Source organism: Aulonocara stuartgranti (assembly GCF_965226115.1).
Source record: "Aulonocara stuartgranti genome assembly, chromosome: 6".
In the NCBI taxonomy this organism is placed as follows: Eukaryota; Metazoa; Chordata; class Actinopteri; order Cichliformes; family Cichlidae; genus Aulonocara; species Aulonocara stuartgranti.
This window is the reverse complement of record NC_138944.1, coordinates 31,779,803-31,801,005: the sequence shown is the minus strand read 5'-3', so window position 1 is coordinate 31,801,005 and position 21,203 is coordinate 31,779,803. Positions and strand designations below refer to the sequence as shown.

General features: G+C 41.1%; 1 protein-coding gene, 1 long non-coding RNA gene and 1 pseudogene across 3 annotated transcripts in view; 1 reads left to right on the top strand and 2 right to left on the bottom strand.

The window, feature by feature from the left end:
- Positions 1 to 1,356: 1,356 nt before the first annotated feature.
- On the bottom strand, positions 1,357 to 16,071 carry LOC309708067 (hsp90 co-chaperone Cdc37-like; annotated as a pseudogene). Its single transcript, XR_014280892.1, has 8 exons — positions 15,799 to 16,071; positions 12,259 to 12,555; positions 12,073 to 12,178; positions 4,002 to 4,117; positions 3,794 to 3,916; positions 3,526 to 3,708; positions 2,256 to 2,327; positions 1,357 to 2,137 (listed from the first exon to the last, which is right to left on the bottom strand). The product of XR_014280892.1 is annotated as a hsp90 co-chaperone Cdc37-like (transcript).
- A 2,173-nt stretch (positions 16,072 to 18,244) lies between these two features.
- On the top strand, positions 18,245 to 21,033 carry LOC309708069. The gene is made up of 2 exons (XR_014277160.1): positions 18,245 to 18,654; positions 18,731 to 21,033. It is a non-coding gene; the product is annotated as an uncharacterized lncRNA (long non-coding RNA).
- The window catches only part of LOC309708068 (intercellular adhesion molecule 1-like), a 60,583-nt gene continuing 58,787 nt past the window's right edge, over positions 19,408 to 21,203 (bottom strand). The window contains exon 7 of the mRNA XM_082535808.1: positions 19,408 to 21,138. Coding sequence (XP_082391934.1) covers positions 20,942 to 21,138 — 197 coding nt within the window. The 3' untranslated portion in view covers positions 19,408 to 20,941. The remainder of the gene's footprint in view (positions 21,139 to 21,203) is intronic.

The following is a 21,203-nucleotide window of genomic DNA, read 5'->3' as shown; positions in this document are numbered from 1 at the left end:
GAGAGAGAGAGAGAGAGAGAGAGAGAGAGAGAGAGCGGCCCAGCAATTCATTATGCAAGTGGCAGGGAGCGAGAGAGAGAGAGAGAGAGAGAGAGAGAGCACTTAGAGAAAAATAAATGGACAGTAGTTAAGCTCAGTTTATTGTAAGAGAGACTTCCAGGGACAAATACAGCATAAGAAACTCCAGAGTAGACACAAGCAGCAAAACCCGAGCTGAAATGTCAGTTTGTCAAAAAAGAGAAAATGATCTGAATGGGCTGGAGACTTTATTCAACATTTTAATGACTAAAACATCAAATCGTTGATCAAGCAAACTGTTTACTTAATATATGTCCAAAGCGGCAATGTTGTGTTCAGCTTTGTGATCATAAATAAAAACAGTTGCCAGTTTTAGTCTGAAATGTCCGCACCTAACCACAAAAGCCCACAAAAAGCAGCAATAAACTGATAATGTTTCCACAGATTTTCAGGCGCTCAATCTGAATTGTTTCAAACATAGCTGAATAAGAGCCAGCATATTTGGCAACTTACTTATAATATGGTGTATTATGGTATAAGGTGCATCATACCAATGATACACTGTCATAAAAACAAGCATATATGCATAAAATATTGTGTCTTGTGTCCGTCACTGTAAACTGGAAAAATCATAGTAGTAGCAAGATAAACTTACACCAGCTTAAACACGTTCTAGTAAACTTTTCTTTATTTTTAAAGTGATTTTTTTCTATTTTTCTTGTTTCAGTGTGTCCATCTGATGTCACTTTGGGTGGGGTGTGGGATAACAGTGAAGCATCAAAGTGCCCTCTGTCATGCTATGAAGGGTATTACACAAGCTGCGATAGACTGTGTGAAGTAAAGATGGAGAAAGAGGATTAAAAACAAAGATGTTGGATTCATGTCACTGAGTTAGCACAGATGGCTGCTGATGTTCTCAAGAACTATAAAGCCCTAAACTTAAATTTATCTGTATTAAAATTTCATATGATGTCATCAGTGCATAATAAGCCTGCTCACTGTTAAACGTCTTTCTTTAAATTCAAAGCAGCACACTTTTTTATGACCTAAACTCAATACTTGTTGAGCTTGAGTAACATATAGTGTAACTTCCTTTTCAGTCACTGGAATAAATCTATAAAATGTGTGTTTGTACAGGATCTTTCTTTTTGCTTTATTCATTTAACTTGTGCCTTTAGCTTGATATTTAAATTCAAATTTAATCCAGTCCAATGGTGCTTCACTGGCACGACAGTTTATCAAAGCTATGTTGCCAAAACATAAAAAAATTTAATGAAGTTTCGCAAGAATAAAAATAAATAAATAAATAAATCAAAATAATGCAACAATCGACACATCTATTAATGAATTAACTTTATTTCAAGTTAACTAAATAATAAAGATTATATGCATGTGTCCAGCTCATTCTCTGTTGATATATTATTTAACAGTTACATCTTTAATGAACTTAAGATTCAACAATCACAAAAAAGCTGTCGACCACACCGCCTCGGCCATCTTTCCCCAAATACGACTTTAGGTGGCGCTGTTGACCACAATGGGACAACAGACACAACCAAGCAGAAAAAACTGCTCTTTACGCCTGACATGGACGGTGACATGAAGCGTTCATACTGAGAGAGAAGAGTGTTTTTATAAGCTGCAGAGAAACGTGACCCAGCTACAACTGTGAAACTAAAAGTACATCCTGAGTAACTATAGAGTTTCAAAACATAGATTGTATTAACATGTTTGAGAGAACTGGCTTTTTAAAGATGATTAACAGCAGGGATAAATCTGTCAATACTGTCAGTAACAATAATAAGAACTGATTCATAAAAATACTTCTTTAAAACTAACCTTCAAATACTCCTTTATTAAAAAATATACAATGCACATTTCACAGTATATGTATATGCAGTTAATTGACTAGATTTAGTTTAACATGGAGACATTTAAAAACTAAGCAGCCAGAAACAACACTTATATAACAACACACAGTCGGTACACTGACTAGGTTTATAATAAAGTATTATTAATCCTCTTCCTGGTCCCCATCTTCCTCCCCATCCTCATCCCCTCTGGAATCAGGGACCCACAATCCAGAGTCAATACACCTCTTCAGGTGGTATTTTCCTTCCTATAGACAGAAAAAACATGGTGACAACAGTTTGAGACAGCAAGAACAAACACAGAAACTTTCTGATCAGGCCGCTTTTAATGACTATAAATTATTTTAGGCAGAGACACACACACACCTCAGGGTCCAGCTTGCTCATAGCTTCTTGCAGCATCTGAATGTTCTTCTCATGAAAGCTCCTCTTTACCTCCTATGAGACAATAAATTCATCACTCTTCTCCTTTTATATTAATATGAACTTGCTTTCTTGAACAGAAGGAAACGTTAGCGTAACTTATTTGAAGCACATATGTAAACCTGCTAGTGTTTACCTTGCACTGCACACACGTCTGACAGGTGGAGTCCACTCTGCTGACCTTTATTCTACCGACTCACCTGATTATCCAAATGGCAACACGATCACTTGCACAAACTACACGATTATCAAAGTAACAAGGCTTTTCTTTTTTATGGCATGAGATGAGAGGGACTTTTAATGACCTTTCAGTCTTTGAAAAGAAACCTTGGCTGTGAAACACAACGTCAGTGAAGCTAAAGTAAAGGTGCATAAACAATCCATCCAATGAGAACGCCGGAACAATACATGCAAGTTAAGATTACCAACTAAGTCCCCCCGAATAACATTATATAATGTTGTGTGAGTTCAAAGTAGAATCACTTATCAAGGTTAGGTTTAATGCTGAAGTCTGTTTGATTTAAAAAGAACAAAAAACAAAACGAGTAAGAGAAGAATATTCCAACAACAGGACTGTAATTATCTATAAAAAACATAAACTGCATGGATAATTAGGCCTTTACTTTATGACTACAACAGGGTTAGCATGTGTCAAGTGTAGCATGAAGGAGGAGGAGCTCGTCTTTGTTGTGTGAATGTGTTAAATTTTAAATAGTTAAGGAGAAGCTATATTCTCTAAATATATCTACGTTTAAGAAGACTGCATCGTCCATCCTTCAAAAGCCTGTTATTTCTTCTTCCACTTCCTAGCCACTCCTCACTGGATAATTACAGCTTCTCTGAGCTAATTTGTAGTTTTGACTTTTCTGGGCTTTTAGCTTCACCTGGTATACCAAAACAAAGCGTCTGAGCTACTGTGTACAGTTAGGACACTTTAACAATGTTTAAAAGTTGAGGCAATTTAACAACAAGACAGTGAGGTGTTTAGCTGCAGTGTGCGATTGCATAAAATGTTGCAGAAGCTTACAGTGTGTGTAGGAACCTTTGACTTTCTAAACACGCCCCATGAATTATTCTGAAAAACAAAGAGAGTGTGCTACAAACTCTGGGATACGAAAACAGAGAGCAAGGAAAGAGACTGGGGGCGGGAAGTTTGCATGAAAAACTGCTGTTCCAAAACTCTCTCCAGAGTGTGTCTGCATGTATGGCCTACCTTTGGTAGCGATTCATAGACCTCTACAGGGTCCAAACAACCTGGGCCCAGTCTCTTCTGTATTTCCTCCTCCTCCAACTCTTTCACAGCATTCTCCATACGAGTCTGTGCAGAACTGCGGACCCGCTCCTTTAGCATCTCCAGCTCATGCTCAAATGCATCTTGGTACGACTTATCTAGAGTCTGACATGGACATGCACGCATATGACAATGACTGAATTCTCTTGAGCATAGCGACTGCACAGTAAGGCATGTTTAAGTAGCATACCTTGATCTTTGAGAAGAACTGTCTGAAGCAGCCTCTTGGGTCAACTTTCAGCGTCCGAGCCAAATCCAAGATGAACTGCATGACGATGGCTTGGTGGGCCACCTGCTCCATCAGGGCGTGTTTCTGCAAGCATATTGAGAGTTTTGAAGGCTCTACCTGCCTGAATTTCAACCTCAACACGCACTCACACGCTCCTCACTGCACTCACCTCATCTATCTCATACTTGATACAGATGACAGCAAGGTAATTAGCAGTCTCTTCGCACACCAGGTGCGGGTGGTCTGACAGATACTGCTGACTGTCATCCCAGCGCCGCAGCATCCCTGGAAGACGCCATCGTATTGAGCATTATGCTGAGCACAAGCACATCTCCAGAAGTTATATGATTGAAAAAAGAATGGAAATAGAGATCAGCTTCAATATTTTTAGATCTTACAAAATGAGATCTTGGACTTCTTTTCATTGCTTTGTCAGTTCTCAGGAAAATTCTTCTCACCCACTGTCACCACCATTAAAATGCTCTTTCCCCTTTATTTTAGCCAGCTTCCTTTTGAATAGCTGCTCTCATAAACATAGCAGCTGGTTATTTCTTCTGCTCACACAGCCACTATTGTGCTCTTAATAAACAGTATTGGGATATCCGCTGCCAGTGACATCAGGAGCAAGAGTATGAAAAATGTTCAGAGCAGCATAAAGCCTGAGCTTTTTTCCTATGCTAACTTCATTGTTTGAAACTTTGTCCATGTTTATTATGAATACCCACTACAGTAACAGTGTATACTGTGTATAACAGTGTGTATAAGGACTTACAAAGCAAACACTTTGTAAGTCCTTTGCTTTCAGTCACTGAAATACTGGCTCCAGTTGCGAAATCACTGCTGTTCTTGGTACTCAACTCATCCCTTTTTTAGAAATATTTGACTGCTTACACAACCCATTTTAAGGGGAACTCCATTAAGTCTGTGACAACAATAATAATTATTAACATTAATATGGGCTGATAAGATAAGTCGTAAAAATCGAGAGCTTCTAAGATAGGAAAAGGGGAATCTTTTTAAGAAAGTGTGTGGACACTAAATTTTACTCTTTATCCGTTTCTATGTGACGCAGTTAAAAACATACTCCCTCTGTTAGAGTGAATTGTTAAATGATTGTCATTTTTATGTTTACCATTTGTACATTGTTTTAACTATGATGAAAGAAATTCTCTAGAATTAGCGGGGCTTGTGGAAACACAGACCCAACACCCTCCTTCTCCATGACCCCTCCCCAGTTTGTTTAGTTTCAGAAGAACTCTGGCACACAAAAGCTGAAGGCATTTAATCAGCAGGCAATCTGAGCGAGTGGAAGTCCCTTCAGGATATATTTTACTGGGTGTGGTCCTGTTAATGTCACTCCAAGCATAATTTTACAAACAGGAAATCCACACTTAAAAAAATTTAATTGGAAAGAGGAAAGAGGTTAAAGATATTTAACCAGCTTAAAAAACTACAGGCAGATGTTGTTTTATTACAAGAAACTCACAGACCTGTCACAGGTTTAAACTAACTTAAAACACCTGAGTTTCCTAACGTGTTTGCAGCCTGTTATAATTCTAGACAACGGGGAGTAGCAATTTTAATACATAAAAATGTTAATTTTACAGTACTCGATACAGTTATAGATCCAGAGGGTAGATTTCTAATTATTAATCTATCAATATTGAACAAAAAACTATGTATTGAAAGTATATATGGTCCAAATGTTGATGAACCCTCATTCTTCCACGGATTTTTTAGTACACTCTCTGAACACCTCGATTGCACACTCATTCTTGGCGGTGACCTCAACCTTGGACTAAATGAAGACATGGATAGGCTCAACACAACAGGAACTCAGCGCAATTGTCAATCCACAAATATAATCAAACAGTATATGAGCGACTTTGGCCTTCGCGATGCATGGCGCTCCCTTCACCCCAACAGTAAGGAATATACTTTTTTCTCGCATGTTCATCACTCTTACTCTCGTCTGGATTATTTTCTGGTCAGCAGCTCACTGCTGTGTGACATTTCAGACACTGAGATTCATCCTATAGCTGTCAGCGATCATGCTCCTGTATCTTTAACACTAATGCACAAGAATAATACTACGCCAAGTAAAAACTGGAGATTTAATACATCATTGCTTAAAGATGAAGACTTTATTAAATATTTTAAAAAGGAATGGACTTCATATTTAGACTTTAATGACACTCCCGGAATATCTGCTTCTGTTCTATGGGAAGCAGGGAAAGCTGTGATGAGAGCTAAAATAATTTCTTTCTCATCACACAAAAAGAAAGAAGAAAACAAAAATATTCAGGAATTAGAAAAAACCATCAAATCACTAGAAGAAGCCTACGCGTGCGACCAAGATCAGGAAACACTGAACAAAATACGCAAGACAAAATTAGAATTAAATGAAACTATTAATAAAAAAACACAATTCCTTATACAAAGACTTCGCTTGCAGAATTTTGAACACAGTAACAAATCAGGTCGATTTCTAGCTAACCAGCTAAAAATAAATAAAGAAAAAACAACTATATGTGCTGCTAAAGATTTATCCGGGAACACAATATATGACCCTGGAAGAATAAACAACATTTTTAGGGATTTCTATGAAACTTTATACTCACCACAAATAAACCCATCTAAAAATGAAATTGATCTGTTTCTTGACAACGTAACTCTTCCAAAATTACTAGACAGTCAAGCAATGGAACTGGATTCGCCACTGACGCCAAGTGAACTCCAGGAAGCCCTGATAAGTATGCCCAATAATAAGGCTCCAGGTCCAGACGGCTTCCCTGCAGAATTCTACAAAGAATTCTGGACAATTCTGGCACCAGTATTCCATGGAATGTTGCAGGAAATCGAGGAAAATGGCAGACTACCACCAAATATGAATTCTGCCAACATTAGTCTCCTGCTAAAACCAGGCAAAGACCCTTTATTTCCCTCAAGCTATCGTCCAATTTCTCTTTTAAATGTAGACCTTAAAATAATCTGCAAAGCTCTCTCAAAGAGATTAGAGAAAATAACCCCCCTCTTAATTCATCCTGACCAAACTGGTTTCATAAAAGGTCGGCACTCCTCAACAAACACTCGTAGATTACTTAATTTAATTGACTACTCATACAATAAAAACATCGAAACCATAATATTATCTCTAGATGCAGAAAAAGCATTTGACAGAGTTAACTGGAAATTTTTATTCGCAACTTTACACAAATTTGGTTTTGGAAACTCTTTCATAAACTGGATAAGAATATTATACAATTCCCCAACAGCTCGTATCAGAACAAATGACCAGACATCCTCCAGCTTCTGTCTCCTGAGGGGCACCAGACAGGGATGCCCACTCTCCCCTTCACTTTTTGCAATTTTTATCGAACCTCTAGCAGCAGCATTTAGACAGGCTACAACAATTAAGGGCATAAAATGTAAGAACATAGAACATAAAATCAGTCTCTATGCGGATGATGTGTTGCTTTTTCTGCAAAACACACAAACCAACCTCTCTGAGGTAATTACTCTAATAAACTGGTTTTCAAGAGTTTCAGATTATTCAATTAACTGGCCAAAATCTACAGTTCTCCCCATTAACTGCTCCTGCCCCACTGCAATCCGGAAATATTAAATATTTAGGTATTAATGTTTCTCCTAAGCTTTCAGACTTAACTAAATTAAACCACATCCAACTTCTAAAGAAAGTAGAAGGCGATCTGACTAGATGGAAATCTTTACCCATATCACTCATGGGAAGGGTCGCCACTATAAAAATGATGATCTTGCCAAAAATAAATTACTTATTTTTGATGATCCCTAACAAACCATCACAAGATTGGTTCAGATCTCTGGATTCATATATTTCCAAATTCCTTTGGAAAGATAAACCCCCGCGTATTAGCTTAAAAACGCTACAAAGAACCAAGGATAGAGGAGGATTAGATCTGCCTAATTTTCACCAATACTTCTTAGCCAACAGGCTTCAGTTCATCTCAGAATGGTCAAAACATACCTTCTTAGATGAGCCCTGGCTAGATGTTGAACAGGCACTATGCAAGGATCTAGAGATTTCAGACCTACTATTTATTAGCTCAAACATCAAAAGACATGAATGGTTTAAAAGTATCAACATCAGCTTCTCTCTGACAGCATGGTGGGAGTTTCTAAAATTGACGGCGTCTTCATTAATCCCATGCAAACGTACACCTATCTGGAATAACCCTGACATATTACAAAACAATAATATGATTAATTTCCCAGAATGGAGTTGTAAAGGAATTAAATACTTAGAACATATATTAGAGGGAACAGAATTTATTCCATTTGACAGACTAGTTGCACAATATGGGATCAACAAGAAAAGATTTTTAGAATATCAACAAATTAAATCCATAGTAAAAAAGAAATTTAACCTCAGTCAAGTTGAATTACAAACACCACCAAGTGCGGCACATTTCCTTACTCTTAAATCCCCCAAATTATTATCTAAAATATACAGAACACTTTCTAAATTAGATGAATCAATATCCCTTCCTATTGCAAAGTGGGAAGCAGATTTATCAGTCAGCTTAGACCAAAACTTCTGGTCTCAGGTATGCTTAAAAACCTTTAAATTGATTAAAAATCCCAGTCTACAATTAATACAATACAAAATACTACATAGAGTGCACTATACAGGTCATCGGATGTTCAAGATGGGGCTTGCTAATTTCTTGTTTTTGATTTATGTATGTTATGTTTTGTTTTACTTCATATGTTTATATGTTTCATATGTTGTTTGTTTAATTTAAGACAAAAAAAAATTTAATGAATGAGAGGTAAAACTTGAGGGGGTAGGGACAAATAAGTAAATACTTCAGCCTACTCCTTTTCAAACAAATAATGGAATGATATTTTGTAATGATTGTGAAGGCACATGTTTGAAATGTTTGAAATAAAAATGAACTGAACTGAACTGAACTGAAGATGGGCTTTACGTCTACCAACAACTGCTTACACTGCCAAACCAATTCACCGGACAATTAGATAATGTCACTTCAGATAAGAATATCGCCCATATGGTTTCCACTGCCCTATGCATAGCCAAGAAAACAGTCCTCATGAACTGGAAAAATAAAAATAATCTTAATTCTAACCAATATAGAAATTATCTATTAGATTACATTAGTCTTGACACAGCCTCTGCCACCACATCAGATCAATTGTTCTGGGCTCCTTTGATCAGCTCCATCACCTAGTGGGGGTGGGGGGTCATAGTTTGGTCCCGCCTTCACTGTTGTGATTGGTGTGGGGGTAGGGACAAGCTTAGGGCGTCGGGGGGTTCCCCGGAGGCATCTTCCTTGGGGGGCTCAACCCGGGGTAGCGGTCATTTCCGGTTGGGGGCTCTTTTGGCTCTCGGGTGACTGTTTCCTCGTGGCTGCGTGCAGCGGGGCTAGGGGAGGGTCTGTGCTGACGGACGTGGGTTACTGACCTGGTAGCCTGGCTGCCCCTGGGTGGGTCCGGGATGGGCGTGAGGTTCTGGGGGCGCTCCGTCTCTGGGCTGGGGCCCTGGCCGGGCCTCGGGGCCTTGGGTCCTGGTTTGTGTGTTGCCGGTGTTGTGGGCAGGTGGGTGCATGGGGGCCCATCCCTGGCGCAGGGTGCCGCCGGTGTGTCGAGCCACCTGGGGGGCTCTTCAACTGGTGGGGGAGATTGTCACACCTTGCAGGAGCTTTCCTCTCCTCAGGAACTCTCTGCAGGAGGGGGAGATACAGGAGAGGTGGAGGAAGATCTCAGCCTGGGCGTCTATTGTCTCATGTAGTCTGGAAGATGAGTGGATGGTGGGGTGGGTGCAGTTTTCTCTGTGGTGGGGTTGGGTGGACTGTCCCGGGCTCTGTGGGGCCGGGGGTCGCTGCTGCGCTGGGCCCCGGTCTGGATGGGCCTGGGCCCCCTTTCCCTGGCGGGTCGCGGAGTATGGGAGTGCCTACTGGGGTCAGCGGGGGAGCTGGCCCCAGGGAGGGGTCACCTGCCCCTCCCTTCCTTCCCTCCCCATCTCCAGCTGCCTCCCCCTTCCCGCTGCACCACAACCACCCACACATGCAGGGCCTTGGAGTAGGGGTATGTCACCAGGGTGCAGAGGAGGCTACCCCCCCCCCCTCTGTCCCCTTCTGGCTGCCTCAATTTTATCCCACAACTTAGACATTCACGTTACTCACACTCTCATTACACATACATATAGGATCTTGGGGGTGGGCACGATACACGGAGTCCAAATTACCATCAGGGTGTACACCTCACCCCTGGCGTCGTTGCCCACCTCTCAATTTTAAATACACGTAGACATTGAGGGCTAGCAGGAGGGACCATGCGCTTACCTGCTGCTCTCTGGCAGGTAGCTCTATGCCCTCCTGGGTTTTAATTGCACCTTAGAACACACATGCATTAACACTACAATGAGCGGGCGGAGGGAGGTTTGGAGTCTTCTCACACCCCCGTTCTCTGCGGCCTGCTGGAGCGGGGGGGCTAGGAGGAGTTGGCCGTCCGACTGCGGTCTGGAGTGTGGGGCCTCCCTGCTGCTGCGGAGTCGGGGCGGTCTGCCTCTCCCCACCGCAGGGAAAAGGGTAACACCACCTGGGTCTGGGTGCAGTAAGTGCATATGAGAGCATGAGGGTGGGAATGGATGTTTGTATCTGTGTGTGCCTGTATGTCTGTGTCTATATGTCAGGTTGGGTATCAGACGCCACCTCTCTGGGGACATCTCAGGCCCTCCAAGGTTTGGAGGCCTATCTCCACCCACCACCACTTCCCCTGCCAGTGGCGGACTCCCTCAGACATCGGTGCGTTAGTGGTTCTTTGTGTGTGGGGGTGGGCGTCCGGGTACACACCGGCTCACTCCTTGACGGCCGCTTATCGGGGCCTGGAGCCTGGGGCTCGCTTGGGCCACTTCGGAGGTGGGGTGCCCCCGGCCTCTCGGCCTGGGGCTCGGTCACTCAGGCACAGCTGGCTGCCGGCGGAGCTCACGGGCGCGTCACTGCAACTCCCCCTGGCTTCTGCTCCGCGGCTGCTGAGTGAGCCCTCATCTGGGACTCTCCTCAGCTCTTTCTGGGACAGTGGCGCGGCTGCCCCTCTGTTGGTCTTCCTTGGTCTCTTGTGTTCTGGGGGCCTCTGGATGTCTGGAGTTTTGATCTCCTCCATACCTGCTTCATACCCTGGAGGACGGGGCTGTGGCCCCCCCACACTCCCTAGCAGATCGTTACATGGAGAAACCTTTGGAATACAAGCATGCTGATCCACACAGGTATGCACACAGGCGTACACATGGGTATTCACAGACGCGGACTACAGCTTTCTTGGCTGCTGCCTCAAAGCACATTGTGCGCTGTCTATCTTGCGTGCTGCACAATATCGTTTATTATTTAGTATCTACTGCTAGCTAGTTTATTGTGATGGTGCCGTTTTTTTTTACTATGTTGCTCTTTGTTGTTTGCTTTCTCTTCTGTTTTTTTCTCCATACAGGTGACCGAGGTGTTTTGTTTTTTTGTTTTTTTGTTTTTTTTTCTTCCCCCCCTTCTCACCGTCTCTTCTCCCCTTTGGTTTTCTTTCTCTCCCTCTCTTTCTTTCATTCTTTCTCCCTGTCCTGTCCCGTTTGTAGCAACTGAATATAAAATAAATACATAATTCTAATAAAGGTCAATCAAATGGACCAATATGGCAAGGCCATGATGATCCACTTGGTAAAATAAATCCGCTTGGCATCTTTCTTGGCCTTAAGACAACAATTCTGATGGCTAAAGATCCAAACGGGACACAAAAAAAAAAAAAAAAAAATTTTTATTGGTTATATCCTGTTAGTAAACTGCAAGTAAAAGCTGTGTCGGTTTAGAGCAGGTCACATCCGGCTCTCTGTGATCTTAAGTGGGCCAGACCAGTAAACCATCCCCTTTTTTGTCACTGTAAAGAAGCTCACTCATTCAGTGTTTCTTATGAACATGCACCTTATGAACATGGAGCTATCAATCAGTAGAAACTGCACGTTACAACACATTTAACAACTTGTAGCTACAGGACTGTCCAGAGCCCATGATAAATTTAGTGTCTTTGAAACCTCTGGGACAATGAGTAAAAATGTATTTGTAGACTCCGAATGACACGTATTTTCCACCGGGTGGAGGAGGAGAGCAGTGGAAGAGAGCGAGATAAGGGAAGTAGTGAGGCAGAACATTGTGTGGGAGTATAGGGGGAAACACAACAAACACAACCAGCTCACTTACCAAAGAGTTTGATTTCTTTCCCATACTTCCTCAGAAAGTTCTTGTGGTTCCCCACCTTTTCCTCCCCAGTTTCCTCCTTTGATAAAGGCTTAAAATTCAGCACACTCTGCAAAGTAAGATAAGACAACATGTAAATCAGGAAACTGAAAAGTTGACAAATCCTGCGGCCCAGATGGCCTGCGTTACCTTGCTGAAACCATCCTTGCTGATATTGTCTACATTCCAGGGCAGCTTCTTCTCTTCTTTTTGGTGTTCTTCTAGCAATTTCTCAAAGGACTTCTCATCCTGTTTCAGTTTCTTTATTTCTGTCTGGACTTTTTTCAGCTCAGCCTCCCTCTCCTTATCCTCACCTCCTTCCCTCATTCTTTCTTCTAGGTATGCAAGTCATCCCTGGGCTTCCTCTAATAGCCTCCTGCATTCTGCAAAGCTGGTTTCCAGGTCTTCCCCTCTCTGCTGAAACTCTACCATTTTCTCCAGCCGGCTCTGTTGTGGAGGTCCCGAGTGGACGGGAGCAAAGAGACAAAAGTAAAATAAACATGAGGCAGAGACCGAGCTGAAAGCACAAGTGATTTAAAAGTGAAACAGGGACACCAAGACAAGAGCTATATGGACACTGTGTAGGGAGAAAACATACAATAAGTATATTTAAATAAGAAGTATCCTGTTTAATGTGTCAAATTTAATGTTGGCCCACTGTGAGTGTATGTAACCCAGAGAGCTGACACGCCTTTAATCGCTCAATCTCTGGCAGTTTTTTTACTATACTTCAGACTGTTTGTTATCAAAGACAAATGATATCCTAATATGGTTACCTAGGGCATGTAGGTTTGGCAGTGAGACCATAAGCCCCACCCACCAGCTATTTAAACCTTCTGCTTTTAATGGTGCAGCCAATCAGATGAAATCTGACTTTAAAGCAAGGAAGTGGACGCAGTGAGGTGCTGTTTATGGTCAATGAGAAAATTTTTAATCTATGAATCATGTCAAGCTAGTCTTCCAAAGTCTAAGAATAAAAAGCTGAAGCTGAAAAAGGGCTTTGCAGGCCCACTTTAAAGATGGCATAATAGGAAAAAAGTACAAATGCAGTTCCCTGCATCAGGTACTGCTTTTCTGTAGTTTTAAAGAATTTTAATGAATTTAAAAACTACAGAAAAAATCAATACCTGATGTAGGAGAAAGATCAAAGGTCAATAAGTTTAAGTTGCCTCACAATATTTTCTCTGAGCCACAAAAAAGAAAGACTGAGCTGTGTTATAATAGATTATAGATTATATTATTCTTGACCACTTCTGGTGGTGAAGTGGTCAAGAATAATATCTGGTACTTCTGGTAGCGCACGACTGCATTTAAAAAGAAGAGCAAACGAGCATGTTTGTATGCTCTTTGACTGACCGCTGCCAAAAAGAATATCATTGAGATGACACGGCCGTGCTTTGGTTGCTACAGTTTTGGCTTTGACACGTTTCTTTTTAGTATATCTAACGTGATATCTGTAGTGCTTGTGTGTATGCACTGATGATTTGTTGGTTGACCGTTATATTAAAGGTACTGTGTGCTAATAACAGGCTTAAAAGAACAGTGAAAAAAGTGCTGGGCTACTACTCTTTTCTTTATGTTTTGCTTCCAGGGGCCAGAGTTTCTTGTCCTTTTTAAAAGTGGTCTTGAGTAATAGCTCTTCAGGATTTCTTAAAGGTTTAAAGGATTTTCTTAGGACACTAACTGCTTTTTCACTCATTTGCAGTTCAGCTATCGGCTTCATTTTTCACCACGACACTGATCTCAAAAACACTGCCAGTGCAGTAAAAGCATACCTGAATAGAACAAAGGCACAGATTCAGAGTTTTGCTCAACACTGCACATAGAAACAGCTGGATATATTTATAGCATCACATTATTTTGTTTTATTTCTCCCTGTGTGAATCTACCGTTAAGAGTTGTTATTGTGTCGAAGGTGGTGCTCTTCAACCAAGCTTTATCACCATGGTAACTCGTGTCCAACAGAACATAATATCTATGGAAACCTGTTGAGTGGTACTTTAGTACAAGGTTGTACTGCAGCCCAAACCTTACAGATGAACTGCATGTGCTTGGGTTTTTTTTTTTTGGCAGCGCAAGCAGTCACATTAAAAATAAACAGCAGCACAGAGTGCACTGACTGCTGAAATGTTCTATTTACAGAAGCTGTGTTGCCATTTTTTTTCACATATCTCATGTGTCTCCATGACATGTTCCTTCCTGACTGAAAAAGGTAGCACATGATTGGCTCAGCTTACGCAGAAGAATGAAATCTACAGAGCGACCAACAAGGTGACAAATAACCGCAATCATGAGACCTCAGAGCTTGTTTCACAGCCCTTTGGCCTCTTTTAGTTTTAAATGTGTTTGCAGTGCAGACGGGAAAACAAGGTCATTGAACTCCAACTGGAGTCTGAGTTCAACAGTCTCTGAACAAATTCTTGCCTTGACTTTTGGGAGCTTTATTGACACTGTGTAAGTGCATGAGTGAGTTTACATGATGTGGTCACATTTATACAGTCGCACAGTTCAAAAGATCTAACTGGAATTTTCTTCTCCACAGTTAACATTTCAAACACAGTGGTGTTAATGTAAAAACTTTCCCGTTATCCTGGAAAGTTTTTATGTTTCAAACTGTAAAGTGTTAAAAAAACAAACAGGTGACACAATAGGCAACAGAAGCCAGGGAAATACTGAAATGAAAGTTTCTCTAGAACCTTTCACTTTCTACGGTAACAATGAGATAAGCTTATCAGAGCCAGTTTCCACAGACAGACACAGTCTGACCAACAGTGTTACTGTAGCAAACGCACTTTAATCTTACTTACACAAACTCCTTTTTACCTTCTAACTAATGTCATTTAGATTAATTTTCTTCTCAAAATCCTGGCATGCGTTTCAAACTTAAAATGAAAAGCAGAGAAGAAAAACTGCTGTCGAACATTAAACATGTGACATCTCTTCAGTGTACAATACACATTTTAGATGAGCATACTTTTAATGTGTTTACCATTAAAGAGATGAAGACTCTGAGAGTGCATTAGAAAGCTCAGGAAAAGCTCATCAAGCAGAGTGTAGGAGGGGACTGAAAGCTCCAGGAAAGCCTATTATTACTTTGGAGATCAGGAGCAGATCTTTACATGCTACATGTTACATTTCCTGTTAAATGACACTGCAGGTTTCATTTGTATGTTTTGATCATTTAAAGTAAACTTTTAATCTCTTCTAGTGGTTCTTTTTTTGACTTTGGAAACATTTTTTGTTGTTGTTAATTTGGCAGTGGACTTCTCTTTAAGAGCTGTCTTCCTCTTTTAGTATTTTTTTTTTTTTTTGCCTTCTTCCTTCAAATGCCTTGTTGTTTACCATGTTTCAGATGCTAAAGGATTTCAAGTAATTTCCCCTTTTAAAATAACCTGATGTTACCCAACAGCAAAGTATATGGAAACCCCCCAAAACTTTACAGAATTACCTCACTATCTCACACACAGCGTTGCTTTTTCTTTCTCTATCGGTGGCTGCCTTTACGAAACTAAAGGCTTAAAATAAGCCTGCAGCCGAATTGCGTATATCCGCTGTATATTTACACATAAGTAACACCGGCTGCTCAAACTGTCTACTCCCTCTCGGTTTGCTACTACAGGTTTACTAGTGGGAAGACTAACCAGGTGTAGCACTCCAAACTTCACGGCTAGCACTACTGTCACTGCTGACCCGGTGTCTCATTCTGAACAAGCTCGGAGTGTCCACGAACGGGCACGTGACATCTTCATCGTCTGACACGTAGATGTGGTCCCACACGCTGTAGTCGATACCGCTCATGCTGTCCCACTCCTATCAGTTATACTAAGAGGCAACTTCTGTGAGCCTACACCGACAAAACATCAGCCAAGCGAGCAAAGACGGAGTCCAATCTTCTTAGCGAAACAAGCTAAGAGGAGAAATCCCGTATCCAAGGACAACGCCAGGCGCAATGCAGCCACTTACGTCATCAAGAAGCGCTTGTTGAAAGTGTAGCGTTTACTTAGGGTTGGATTAAAGGGGGTGTGCTTACATTGTTATAATATATTATCTATAAACTACAGGGCTGCGCAAGAGACCTGAACTACACATATTTATATTTTATATATTAATGATAAATAGATGCAATGATTTATTGAAACGTGTGCAAACATACTTGGGCATACACTGTAAGGAAAAAATGTGTTTGCAGAATTCCAGTGAACTTGAAAGTTGACATTTAGTGTCGCCACATTTATTCCTCAACACAGCCTGAGCTCCAGGCAAGTTTTCATTGTCATTTCTATAAATAGATTTTAGGAACAGTCTTCTTGAAGCTCTTCTTTTGACACTTCGGTCAATAGTATTGGGCCACACCTCTTAATCTTTGCCACCGATTCAGCACATCAGTTAGTCTTCCTTCCTATAACACCATCAGCTCTACCAAAGTGGAAGTGTTTTTGTTAGATTTGTATTGTTGGATTGTCATTTATGCCCAGAAATATATATTTATATATATGCTTAGAAGTATGTAACCATTTGTAGATTGAAAGAATGTCTCATCCTAGGAGGTCTGTAACAACTCTGTGTAACATGAAGAGGGGGGTGCGTTCACTCCTCTTCAGAGGGTTCTGGCATAGATCACACACCTTCTATGAGAGGTCGTATCTTCTCTTGCTGATATATGGTATAGCAAACACACGTATATCTGTTTAAGTATAAGAGCCTTTTGTTCAGATGGACTGCTAGACTCCTGGCACCAGTTTTGGGAAGTCTTCACAGGGTCACATCTTGACATTTGTTTACAATGTTTTCTTGAAAAGACCGTTAGATCTTGTAGTCATGTAGTTTTGAACTTATTCAAGCAGTTTTGCTGAGTTTACCAAATAAAAGGATATAAAGGAAATGAAACACCATGTTGAACTTGTTTTGAAAGTTTTGCAGTTCATCATGAACTCTTGTGACCATAAAAAGGGCAGATGTTTCCTCTGGAAGTGTTTTTATATGCGCAGATTTTCCCCATGGCAACTTGGAAAAAAAGCGTGGTGTCAGGCTTGTTCATCGGAAGTTCTTGTTGTGCACATGACTGTGGGGATTATGCCATAAAGGAAAGGCCTGCTCTAAGCGCAGCTTCACAGGAAAGCAATGCATTCCTTCCAGTAAGAAAAGGGATTTAACTTCTGATTTTCAGAATGTCCAAGATTTCCAAATCACATTTTTTGACGAGTCAAGCTACTTTGATGATTTATTAATTTGTTACATCATAGCTATTTATAAACATCATAGAAGAATATTGTTTTGCTGAGAAAAATGGTTACATGTGTTACTTTTTATCCATTCATCCAGTAATTTGAATTTGAATTTGATTTTAGCTCAAGATAATGGAGATCCTATCAGGCTTGCGGGTGGCTGCTGGAGCCTATCTTAGCTATCATGGGATGAGAAGCGGGGTACTCCTGAACATGCTGCCGGTCTATCGCAGGGCTAAAAGTGTACAATATGAAAGGTCTTTAAAGAACAGCTAAACAGCCAGCCTCACACACTGAAGTGATTCCAACAATAACAAACACAAGGGAGGACATTACACCAGCCTTAATTATGTTTAGCACAAGATATATATTTTAAGTGGTTTACAAGCATTACTTATTTCATCAGCGGGGGAGAAACACTTTCTACTGGGGCTTACACAGGACTGAGACAAGTTTAATGTAAGAAGACAAGTTGGATGTTAAAGGAGGTTTGGGTGTGCTTTTTTTTTTTTTTTGATGTTCTTTCAGTGAATAAGCATGGCATGATAAGAAAAACCAGGCTTAGTGCCCTCTTTTTTCCCTTCCTCCTTTCACTGGAAATGTCTTCCTGTGAAGGAAGCAGGGGGAGGAAGCACATTTACTCACTCATCCTATGTACAACTTCTGCAGCGGAGTTTCCCCTGAAATCCAAAGACATTCAGAAGAGTGCAGGAGTTAATCTGGCGTTGAAGAATCTTATAAACAGGAAATTCGTAATTACCAGTTCCAGTTCTCTCATTACTTGTGTTTATTGTTTTCACAGTGAAAGAACATGTCAGGTAGACTTTGATATACATACAGAAATATTTCACATACAAGCTCTTGAACAATCAGGACCCGTCATTGTACCATATCACTCCATTAGTGCTTTTCACTTTCAGACTGCTCAAAGCTTACTTCAGCTTTCAGGGCCTTCTTCTGTGCAATCAGCTCTTAAAAGACAAGCACCCTCTTTAATTTCAGTTTATAGTTAAGTCTAGATCAGGTAAGCCTGAACTGCCCATTAGTAGGCCTAGGATCCTGGAGGGCTTCCCATGATGCTGTCATGGTCCCTGTGCCTCCCCGGCCAGCCCAGTGTGGCCACAAGTGTTTGTTGTTTTGCTCTCTCTGCTCTCCTCGCCATGCTCTCTCTCTTGCCTGTCTGCCTGGGCGGAGCTCAGATTGGGCTCCCGCCCTTGGCCTACGCACCTGCAGCTGATCACCGGTGATTTGCAGTTGATCTCTGGCTCTTCTTAAGGCAGGGGCTCTGAACTACTCGCCGCTGGAACATTGAGCTACTCTTGTTAGTATTGCCCGGCTCTATAGCGATTCTGTTGTTCCCGTACTTGCCTTTGACTAATCCACGTCTCTGTAAATAGGTTTATCTGGATCTGCCCTCTTTGTGACGCCTGGGGTGAGTGAAAGTGAGCTGCTTGTGTGGAGATTGTTCGGACCAGGAGAGGAGGGAGTACGAAGACGTGTGTTTCCCCAACCTGTTGACCCTCGGGGCCCTGGTGTTTCCACCCCTTCACATGTATATAGCGCACCAGTGCCATTAATAAAGAACTGTTTGAACCGTGCTTCCTCAGTCCGCGCCGAGTCCGTTACACTGCCGTGACAGATGCGCTGAGTGTTTCTTCCACACTCACCTTTTTTCACTCTCCACTAAAAATGTTTTTAGTAGTTTAATTATTTGAATTGTTTAGTTATTATTACTCTCTGGCTGTCTTTTGCCCTGTCTCCCTTCCCCTCTGCTCCAAACATTTGCAGTAGATGGCTGCCCCTCCCTGAGTCTGCTTCTGTCAGAGAATTCCTCCTGTTAAAATTGAGGTTTTCCACCCCCCCCCCCCCTGTTGCCAGAGTGTTTGCTAATAAGGGTTCACCTAATTGCTTTGGTTTTCTCTGTAGTGTCTTCACCTTACAATATAAAGCACCTTGCGTTATCCTGATTTAGCGCTATATAAATAAAAATGAATTGAACTGAATGTAGACAAATAGACAAGGTGAGATTTTTCCACAGGATAAATAGAATCAGAAAAAAAAATCAGTATACATGTTTCTCTTTTTTTTTTTTTTTTTTTTCAAAAAAGGTTCTGTAATTTATTTACATTTTAAAAATAAACACAAGCTCCAGTGTGCACTGTATTATTACAACTTAGCCTTTTTCACTAATACCCACAATATAACAAACAATCACACATACTATACACAAACATACATGGATGTTACAACCGTTGGTAGGTCACTAGCTGTTTGTTTGAATCGTAGATAATATATGAAAGATGGGGGTTGCTACAGGTCAGAAACATGACGCCTAACATGTCTTAGATGGTGTCAAACCTGAGGCTTCAAAACCTCAGCCCACAAGCCAGTGGGTGGTGTCACAGAGACCACTTATTTTTTACACTTTAGACTTTCTGAGGGTTTCAGGGCTTCAGTGGAAATTTCATAACGGATGTGAACAACAAAACACTTCAGCCTTGTCTATTTCCCATCAGCCGGTAGAAGCATGGCTCTAAGTTGGCACGATCCTCTTCCAGATTCCTGGCAATGATGGGAGCTGCAAGTCTGAGGCAGCGTGCTGGCAGAGCCAATAACCTGCATGTTTCACATTTCTCCTCTGATTCTCTACAGTGGAGGTCAGGAGTGCAAAGCTAGCCTGACACAATTGCAGCCACTACACTCGTTGAAGGAAGCAACAGAAATTCTCCTTTAGACTTTAGTACAAAAAAAGCACATGTCTAAATAAACATACAAAGTCATTTAAATTATTTTTATACAAACAAAACAGTTAAACAGCATGTTCATCCACACAGCAGTGATAGTGGATATTCAGCCCTCTGCTTGCATATGGATTTGATAGCATTAATTTACTTTCACATTTGCCAAAACAAATTGAAAAAAAAAAAGTGTGCAGAATCTTTAAGTTAGTGTCCTGTTAGTCTTGAGTTTGTACTTTTACAGTCACCAAATACTGAAAACATAACTTAAAATAATATCAAATATTTCTCATAGAACTCGATTTTCTCAGCAGTCAACAGTCAAAATCGCGAATGTTTTACATCTTGCTTCTAGTTCAAAGTAGTGGCAGAAATACAGACAAAGGCCAGTAAGCTGCTGCCATGACAACAGTACTAAATTCCAGGCTGTGTAACAGTTAAAGGAAAAAGCTGGTGACATCCTGTTTTCAGTCTATATCGACACGGGAACTTTGAATTCCACACTCACTACAATGAAATCTAGAGATCACTCCTTAAAAGCTGCAACCCAAGACCTGGATTTAAGGCAGCATATTTACAGGAAGTGACTGCAGAACTGCTGCTGACTGTGTTACAGTACCTTAAAAGCAGAAGCTTGTTAAAAGAGAAAGAAGCTTTTTTTCCATTCAGTATTTAGGTCACCGGTCACGTCACTTAAAGTCTTCATTTCATGCTGTCATTTTTGTTGTTTGGTGTCATCAGATGTCATCAGTAGAGGAAGGTAACCACTACCTCAATCAAACCGGGATGATGTCAAACTTGACAAATTGACTTGAAGAATTAGACAGCACCTAATGTCGAAGAAACAGCTCCAGACTGTTTGTCCACAGTTCAGATATTCTCGCAGTTTTGCAGAGGCAAGGCAGTGCGCATAGGAAACCGTAAAACATCCTTTAGGTTGTAGCTTCCCTTTCGGTTTTGTTTATAGAAAAGACAACATAGCACACAAATGAGGACAGACAGAACAGCCACAGATACCCCAACTATTATCCATATCCAGGGGAAAGCTGCAGAGTTGGGAATAGAGGCTTTGGTAAAGAAAACAGAAAAAGAGAATATTCAAATTAGTCAAACAGAAAATATCCAAACACTG